This window comes from Nylanderia fulva, unplaced genomic scaffold (genome assembly GCF_048542155.1).
Source record: "Nylanderia fulva isolate GAGA-0341 unplaced genomic scaffold, ASM4854215v1 Scaffold479, whole genome shotgun sequence".
Classification (NCBI taxonomy): Eukaryota; Metazoa; Arthropoda; class Insecta; order Hymenoptera; family Formicidae; genus Nylanderia; species Nylanderia fulva.
Genome location: NW_028190564.1, coordinates 24072 through 33616, shown reverse-complemented (window position 1 = coordinate 33616; position 9545 = coordinate 24072). Strand labels below are relative to the sequence as shown.

Sequence of the window (9545 nt, the reverse complement as noted above, 5' to 3'; positions counted from 1 at the left end):
ACCCTCCAAATCTACCGGCAGCCGCTTCAGACCTATTAACTTACCTCGAATTAAATAGGGAATCTAAACCTAAAGAAGATACCTCACAAGGAGAGTCACCTATTGATTTAAGTACGAGACTAAAGGACCAATTACCAGAGAACGATATGCAAATAGACCAATACACAGCCTATTTGCAAAATTAAATTAAGTACATTTGTATATTCATATAAAATATCTAATAAAATGAAATAAAACTACCTATTTGTTATTTCAAATGAAACCTAAATTTTCGGATAAGACTGTACAAAACCTCGGGAAAATAGGTCTTTATTCTATTATTGATATTATTATTGGACTATTAATTGACTTAGCTACTAGGGATTAAGAGATGCCGATTTTATTCGCAGTCCTCATAGAAAATCTTTATATTCCCAAAGGGAAATTAAGAGTAGAAATTATAAGATATCCCGAGGACAATTTTGATTCCTTTTTCTAAATTATAAATGAACTGCACAATTGTCGGTAGAACTATAAACGAGTTTATGTTAAAATTGTTATTCAAAGCATTAGTTGGCGTCATTTGTGATTTTATGACGGACGATTTGACCGCCGACGAAGTAATCTTTATTTTAGACAACTTCAAGAATCTTACACGAAATTTCGCCACGCCTATTAGTGACTTAAATTCCCCATCCTAGTGCCTTCCCATCCCCTAGATCTCCAACATCAGTCGTAACTCCCGGCGTCTTTGGGGTATAGCCGGTGTAAGCAGGTTGCCCCGCAAAAAATAGAAAGCGCTCTCTTTTCTCCCTAGCCTAGGCGTAGGAAGAGAAAAGAAACCATCGTCCGGACGTGACAAGAGAGAGAGTCCGTGGGACCCTGGGACCCCCCCACTATCGATCTAATCATCGATGGAATGCGCGAGAGATCGGCGCGGCGCTCAAGGTACCGAGGAGCGCGAGTCCCGGCTCTTCACTGTTCGGCGAGCTGTACTTGTTAGTGGGTCTCCCCAGGATCCTGATTCCGCTGCCGTTGCCATGTGGGACTTCGATCGATATTGTAAGCCGCCTCTCGGGTAGCCGTACGTAAGTGTTGATTGGTGTCGTGGGTGGCGAGAAAGTAGAGTAATTACCGTGAGTACCTTATCGTCTTGTTACCGTGTTGTTTTGTGCAAGAGAGAGCGGTCTCTTTCTCTAAGTACCGTTACCGCGAGGCCAGCCGACTTCGAGTTTCGCGAGTATCGCCCTCTCCGTGAAGTGCCGCCGACAGTCAATCTTTCCGAGAACGAGACTCTTCTTGTTTGTCATTATATTCCGAGTACCGTTTGATGTCACGTTCGCCGTAAAATTTTCTTGGTTAATTATTCAGTCATTAGATTTACGGAGGTTGCGTGCAGCCGTTCTCCGCGAGTGTGAGAATTATTTCGATTTCCGACTTGGCGAGAGAGTCGTGCTAGAGAGTCACGAAATTGCCGTCTCATTTTCGTTAACCGTTTTTTTTCCCGCGCCGTGTCCCGTGTTTGTGTGACCTCTGGGCGTACCGCGTCCCGTGATACCGACTTTGAACTACCGCACCGCTTACCGAATATTTTTGTATCTTTAATTGTTACAATACTGTCGCGAGATCGTTAGAAACTGTTAATTACCATTCATAGTTAAGGGAAATTCGATTAGTCGGTCTTGACGATCCATACCGTCGTCACCGAAATCTTCACCTCCGTTCATTGTAGGGATCCGTATCTATGGTTCGAAATGTTAACTTTCCTCATATATAAAAAAAACTGATAATCTCGGCTCAAATTATTGTGTTACAATAAAAATAAAATCTCGACGGCAATCGGAGCCTGTGCGGATGACATGCACAAAATTAATAAATTAAAATGAGATCTCAAATCAAACTCATTTATTAAATTCTAAACGTTTCGACCCACTTCGGGTCTTCTTCAGTAGCTGCAAAATACAAAGAAACAAAAATAAAAGATAATCGGTACAATCAGAAAATTATAAAACTCGTATACATACAATCCGCAAAGAAATTAAATATCATTCTCCTCCCTATTCAAACCGTCCGGCCGTCGGAGTGTCTCCCTAACGGTGACCATCGTCAGGAAGGAAGCAGAGCAGTGACTCCCTTACCAACACTAATCAACATAGTATAAATTAAACGTAGAAAAATCCACAAGAATTATAAATTAATTAAAAAGGATAAATTTCCTCATATAATTATATTGTAAATTTGTATTTATTCCATGTGTTGGAGTGTCGGCAGAACTCCGCTGGCACTACAGACGACGTTGGCACGATGACCGCGAGGCTTTCGGAAGGTTGCGACTCGAGCCATCAAAACATTTTATTTTGGTGCTCGGTACACGCCGCTTTCGATTGCCTTATATGGTCATTTTTCGATGATGTTTACGAGAACTACGGTCCCCTTTCCCTCGCGATCGGGTGGATCGAGGAGCTCGAAGCGAGGGAGGGGGGCTTTTCTCGAAATTCCTTTTCGCGACCAAAAGGGCCAGTCTGATACTGGCACGACGAGCGGTACCATGCGCGTCAATTATCGAGACAACGAGAAATATATCTTTGTACTTTCTTTTTTTGTAATTTGTGTTTTCTGTGTCAGTTAACGACGGCACAGATTCGCGTGCCGTGAATAAAGACAAGTGACGTGTAAAGCATTCTTTTGAATCTCCACCCTCTAATCCGCGCAATCCACCGGCCGTCCTCCAACCGGCAAAAATTTGCACGGCGAGTCGCCAACATTTTTGGTCCTTCGAGCCGGATCGCGAGGGTGAGACGAAACTCTAAGACCTTTTCAGTGAATAACCGCTCGTTTAGTGCATCGTGCCTATAGTGCCGCGTACCGTGCCGCGCACCCTGCCGCGCCTATAGTGCCGCGTGCCGTGCCGCGCACCCTGCCGCGCCTATAGTGCCGCGTACCGTGCCGCGCACCCTGCCGCGCCCACAGTGCCGTGTACCGCACCCCGCACTTACCGGCTCTACGACCTCGGGCCACGATCAGCTGTGCGCGTCTTCTCTCTCTTTCTCGTTCTTTCTCTCTCTAATTCACGCGGTCCATCGCGCTTCGTAACGCGCTTGTCAATCTTGCCATCTCTTTTTTTTGTAACGCTCTGCGATGGATCTCGCAATTAAAAAACAGATGAATACTGCCGGATATATTGAGCGCTTCTGGGACAATTTAATTAAAGTCGGCAAGGACAAAATGACACGCACGTATCTCACCACGCGCCTTGAGTTGCTCGAGTCATATTGGACGCGCTTCCTGGATGCGCACGATGCCATCCTCTCTTTCGAGAAAATAGACTCTTCGGATTATATGCGGCAGGACGTTTACGCGGTGACCGAGGATAATTACGTAGCCACGAAGTTGCGTATCACTTCCTTTATGCCGACGACGAGATCCGCGGACGGGCAAAGTGCCGCAAGTTCAGTGTTGCGCCAGATCCAGCTGCCGAAGATAAGCTTGCCGAGGTTTGACGGCGATCAGCTAGCCTGGGAAGGCTTCCGAGACCTCTTCAAGTCGCTGGTCCATGACGTGGAGGGACTCACTCCCTCGCAGAAGCTGCAGTATCTGAAGGCCAGCCTAAGCGGGGACGCGGAGGCCGCCGTCGCCAATATCGAAATCTCTTCCGACGGATACGCGCTGGCGTGGGATGAACTCGTGACGCGCTACGATAACCGGCGAGTCCTCTTGGCGACTCACATGCGCGTGCTACTCTCTGCCGCGCCGGTAACCATGCCGTCATCAGCGGAAATCAACCGCCTGATTAGCGCGGTCAACCGGGCTTCGCGCTCCTTCAGGGCAATGGGCCGCCCAGTGGAGCACTGGGACGACTGGTTCGTCCATATTCTGGTCGAGAAGCTGGATCCCGCCACCAGGCTATTATGGGAAAGCCATCGATCGACTCGGGACTTTCCTAATTTCGAGGAGCTCAAGGCGTTCCTCCTCACGCGGGCTCATGCGTTGGATGCCTCTAATCTGCGGACGCCGATGACTTCCAGCTCCGCTTCGAAACAGAAGCGTACGGGCCGCAAGGACGACGTCGCGTCTCACGCCATGGCCGCGAGTGACCACAAGGGCACGCCGTGCCCCCTGTGCAGGGAGCAACATCACATGCGCTCCTGCCCGAGATTCAAGACATACTCGACGGAGCAACGCCGCGAGCAAGTGCGCAAAAGGAAGGCCTGCTTCAACTGCTTGGGACAGGGTCACGCCGCCGGAGCTTGCCCTTCAATTCACCGCTGTCGCCACTGCCAGGAGAAGCATCATACGCTTCTGCACACAGAGCCGGAGACGACGCCACAACCTGCCGCTTGGGAAAAAACGGCATCAGACGACTCCGCCGACAAACTGAGTAACGTGGAGACGTCCAAGGTCTCCGCCTTGACCAGCTCTATCTCCACCACAGTGCTCCTCGCGACCGCGGTTATTCGAGTGTTTGGTGAATCGGGCCGATCGTTGACAGTGCGCGCTCTCCTGGACTCAGGATCGGAGGCGTCCTTCATCTCGGAACGCGTAGCCCAGCAGCTGAGACTACCCCGCCGACGAGTGAACGTGACGGTTTCCGGACTTCAGGGCGCGACGACCGGGCGAGTGACTCACGCAGTATCGATGGAGATCGGCACGGAGCGACCGCCAACAGTACGGATCACCCTACCGAAGGCGCTGGTCCTGCCTCGGCTCACCGCCCTCACACCAGGGAAACACATTCCGAGAGGAGAATGGCCGCACCTGCGGGGCCTCATGCTTGCCGACCCGGCCTTCGACAAACCGGCGGCAGTCGACGCCGTCCTAGGCGCCGATATCTACGGCGTACTGCTCGACGGAGGAGTCAAGCGTGGACAGCCGGGGGAACCAGCCGCTCACTCTACCGTCTTCGGTTGGGTGCTGATGGGTTCCCTCATCGGACCCGCCGATCCTCTTCCAAGCCGAGTCGCCGTCCACCATACTACCACGCAGCCTGATCTTCACCAGGAACTCCGAAGGTTTTGGGAGCTCGAAGAGGTGGCCGCCCAGCCGATACTCACGCCAGAGGAGTCTCGTTGCGAGCGGCTGTTCGCTGAGACTCACACACGTGATGCTGAGGGAAGATACATCGTGCGGCTCCCTCGCAAGGAGCACCCGACGACGGCTCTTGGGTCTTCTCGCCACGGGGCCTTGCGAATGCTCCTCAGCACTGAGCGTCGTTTGACGCGCGATCCGTCGCTCAGGGAGCGATATCACGACTTCCTGACGACCTACGCCTCCTGCGGGCACATGGAACCGGCACCCCGCGGCGAGGCAATCGGCGAACCATACTACCTGCCGCACCATGCGGTGGTGAAGGCGTCAGACCCGGAAGGTAAAATCAGGGTCGTTTTCAACGCCTCCTTCCGGACCACCACGGGAGTCTCATTGAACGACGTGCTGATCCCGGGACCGAAGCTGCAGGCGGACCTATGGCTGGTCCTCACACGCTGGCGTCTACATCGATTCGCCTTCACGACGGACATCGTGAAGATGTTCAGACAGATCCGGGTGCATCCGCATGACCTTGACCTTCAGCGGAATCTTATGGCGGGCGGATCCGGCGGCGTTGGTGCAAGACTACCGACTCACCACCGTCACCTATGGCACAGCCCCCGCGCCGTACCTGGCCATCAGAACCCTGCTACAGCTCGCGCAGGACGAGGGCCATCGATTCCCCCTGGGAGCAGCTGTACTCCGGGCCAACACCTACGTGGACGACATCCTCGCGGGAGCAAACTCGATGGAGGACGCGCTCGAACTCCAGCGGCAGACTGTGGCCCTCCTCGCTGCCGGCGGCTTTCAACTCAGCAAGTGGGCAGGTACTCACACCGCGTTGTGTCCGGCCGTGGGCAGAGCCGAACGACTCATCTCTGGAGTGGACAGCGTGGGTGCCCTAGGAGTTCTCTGGGTCCCGGCCAACGACGAGCTTCATCTTCGAGCAGTCCCCGCGCTGTCGAAGGTCGGGAATCCAACCAAGCGCACCATCCTCTCAGCTGTAGCCAAACTTTTTGACCCGGCGGGCTGGGCGGCTCCCGTGATCATAGGCGCCAAGATCCTCATCCAGGACTTGTGGATGGCCGGGTTGGATTGGGACCAAACCATCCCGCCTCCATTGCGCGAGCGGTGGTCGCGCATTCTGACTATGCTGCCAGACCTGGATCAGCTCAGCATTCCGCGGTGGACAGGGACCTCGAACGAGCGCCTCGTGGAGCTCCACGGCTTCTCCGATGCCTCGGAAAGAGCGTACGCCGCTGCGGTGTACATCCGGGGTGTTGACTCCAACGGCATCCTGGTCTCCAACCTTTTGGTCGCGAAAACCAAAGTGGCCCCTGTGAAGCCAGTTTCTATGCCGCGACTGGAGCTGTGCGGTGCCCTGTTGACCGCACGCCTACTCCGGAACACCAGCGCTGGCCTAGGGGTGCCTCTCTCGCACCTATACGCCTGGACGGACGCCAAGGTCGTGTTGGCATGGCTGCGGGCTCATCCTTCCCGCTGGAAGCCATTCGTCGCCCATCGGGTTGCTGCGCTCCAAGAGACGGTGCCAGCCGAGCGCTGGCATTACGTCCCCACTTCAGAAAACCCGGCTGACGCTGCCACGCGAGGATTGACCCCGATCGAGCTGTCGCAACTTCGCTTGTGGTGGAAAGGACCGGGCTGGCTGGAACGACCCAAGGACACCTGGCCGGCGGACCGGGGTCAAGACATGGAGCTGTCAGAGGAGTGCCGAGCGCACGCGACAGCTACCGACGGAGGCGAGGGAGCGGTCAATGACCTTTTGTTACGCTTCTCCTCCCTTACCCGGTTGGTACGCATCACCGCATTCTGCCGTAGGTTACTTCACCGCGGGGCCCGACCGAGAACGACTCACCTGACCACCGCCGAACTGAACGACTGCAGGCTCAGTTGGCTGCGGATTGCGCAGGGACAGGACTTTGCGGGAGAGCTGGAGGCCCTCTCGCGCAATGCGCCCCTCCCGCGCCGATCACATCTCCTGGCGCTCAGACCCATCCTAGGACGGGATGGACTGATACGAGTCGGGGGGCGACTTGAACACTCGCCCCTGGCCTACAGCGAGAAGCACCCGATCATACTGGCCAAGGGCAATCACTTGGCACTGCTGCTGGTCCGAGAGGCGCATCTGCGCACTCTTCATGGCGGACATCAGTTGACTCGAAGCGTCCTGGCACGGACATACTGGATTATTCACGCCAGTTCGCTGATCCGCTCCGAGATTCACCGCTGCGTCCGATGCGCCCGCTTCAGAGGCGAAACGCTACAGCAGCAGATGGGTCAGCTCCCGGCTGATCGCGTCCGGACAGGACGTCCCTTCATATCCACCGGCGTGGACTACGCAGGCCCTATCCAGCTACGAGCCTCGAAGGGTCGAGGTCAAAAATCCTTCAAAGGATACATCTGTTTATTCGTATGCCTGTCCACGAAAGCCGTGCATTTGGAGGCCGTATCAGACCTCACCACGGAAGCATTTCTGGCGGCATTCCGGCGCTTCGTTGCACGGCGAGGCCACTGCGCACGTCTGGTCAGCGACCACGGAACCAACTTCCGAGGCGCCGATAGGGAGCTCCGCAAGATGTTTCGAGCAGCAGCGGAATTCGGCCAGGAGTGTCAAGCCCTCCTCGCCACCGATGGGGTCGAGTGGAACTTCATTCCCCCCGCGGCTCCGCACTTCGGGGGGCTATGGGAGGCAGGTGTCAAATCGACCAAGCACCACCTACGAAGAGTACTGGGGGACCAGCTTCTCACCTACGAGGAACTCTCGACGCTGCTCTGCCAGATCGAAGCCTGCCTCAACTCGAGGCCACTCTACCCACTGAGCGCGGATCCGACGGATTTTGCGGCGCTCACCCCCGGTCACCTTTTAATCGGGGAAGCTCCGATTAACGTGCCAGAGCCAACCACCTTGGAGGATCCGCCGAATCAGGTACAAACGCGATGGCGACTTCTAACTAACATGCGTGACCATTTTTGGTACAGGTGGTCCCGAGAATATCTGCAGCACCTTCAGCAGCTGGGCAAATGGAGGGACTGCAAGGCCAACCTCCAGCCAGGGACCTTGGTTCTGCTGAAGGACGAGCTGCGGCCGCCATCAAAGTGGGCCCTTGGGCGAGTTCACGCGGTGCATCCAGGGGTCGACGGCCTAGTTCGCGTTGTCAGCATCGACACGGCCACCTCCCGGCTCACGCGGCCGATCACGAAGATCTGCCCGCTCCCGGTCGCCCCGGACCTCTAATCCACAGGACCCCTGGGCCTCGAGCGAGCGTCGTACGGCGGGCGGCGAGGGTTTCTATTTCGTCCCCTGGACGAGGCGGGCGGAATGTTGGAGTGTCGGCAGAACTCCGCTGGCACTACAGACGACGTTGGCACGATGACCGCGAGGCTTTCGGAAGGTTGCGACTCGAGCCATCAAAACATTTTATTTTGGTGCTCGGTACACGCCGCTTTCGATTGCCTTATATGGTCATTTTTCGATGATGTTTACGAGAACTACGGTCCCCTTTCCCTCGCGATCGGGTGGATCGAGGAGCTCGAAGCGAGGGAGGGGGGCTTTTCTCGAAATTCCTTTTCGCGACCAAAAGGGCCAGTCTGATACTGGCACGACGAGCGGTACCATGCGCGTCAATTATCGAGACAACGAGAAATATATCTTTGTACTTTCTTTTTTTGTAATTTGTGTTTTCTGTGTCAGTTAACGACGGCACAGATTCGCGTGCCGTGAATAAAGACAAGTGACGTGTAAAGCATTCTTTTGAATCTCCACCCTCTAATCCGCGCAATCCACCGGCCGTCCTCCAACCGGCAAAAATTTGCACGGCGAGTCGCCAACACCATGTATAATTGTTAATTTTAAGTGTCGGAAATATATTTGTTTATCTATGTTTCATCAATGTAAGTCTCTCTGAATACCTCTCTTTCTCAACCATAGAATAAGAACCGCCTTGACCCGCGATCTACTGCAGAATTTCGAAGTGATACCGAAGGTACTGTTTTATTGCTACCGCAGCGCATGTAAGTGCGCCTGGCGCCCAATTTTATCGGGAGTTACCAAAAGTACCGAATTAAGAGTAGTTAAGCTCTTAAGTTACCGATTTGCGACTTTAACGACCAGAAGATTTAAATTGAACGCTTCCCTCTCCGAATTTGGCGGTTCGGAGCAGGAAAAGATGTTGCAGTATTTAATTGGCGATCCTTAAAAGTAACACACTGTATATTTTATGTATGTGATATACATATATATATATATACATTGTAACCGTTGATTTTATATATGGTCCGTCGGATCGAAAAGGATCCGGGAAATAGGGCCGATGTAAGTGGCCGACGGCACACCTTCGGCGCGGAAAGCGGGAAATTCGCGTAAACACAAAAATATGTTTGTTTGGGCGCCAGGCGCGAGATCCGCGCCACTCTGAAATTTTACAACTCGACAAATGACCTTTATAATCAGTAAAGTATCCCGAAAATTTCCGCGACGGCGATAATTGACTCGCTCAGATCGTCAGGGGGTAGAGGGGGGA

General features: G+C 53.8%; 2 protein-coding genes across 2 annotated transcripts; both read left to right on the top strand.

Moving 5' to 3' along the window:
- Positions 1-3117: 3117 nt before the first annotated feature.
- LOC146721426 (uncharacterized) lies at positions 3118-5534 on the top strand. Its single transcript, XM_085486771.1, has 2 exons — positions 3118-5344; positions 5434-5534. Exons 1-2 carry the CDS (start codon positions 3118-3120, stop codon positions 5532-5534), a joined length of 2328 nt encoding a protein of 775 aa, XP_085342897.1.
- On the top strand, positions 5531-8260 carry LOC114929608 (uncharacterized). The gene has a single exon (XM_029301183.2). The coding sequence runs from the start codon at positions 5531-5533 to the stop codon at positions 8258-8260; it is 2730 nt and encodes a 909-aa protein (XP_029157016.2).
- Positions 8261-9545: the final 1285 nt, after the last annotated feature.

What these genes read in the sequence shown, in the direction of transcription:
- LOC146721426 (XM_085486771.1), top strand. Translation starts at nt 3,118, where the DNA reads ATGGATCTCGCAATTAAAAAACAGATGAATACTGCCGGATATATTGAG. An exon ending in GAAGGCGTCAGACCCGGAAG is followed by an intron (nt 5,345 to 5,433) that starts GTAAAATCAGGG and finishes CCGAAGCTGCAG; the next exon opens with GCGGACCTATGGCTGGTCCT.
- LOC114929608 (XM_029301183.2), top strand. Translation starts at nt 5,531, where the DNA reads ATGACCTTGACCTTCAGCGGAATCTTATGGCGGGCGGATCCGGCGGCG.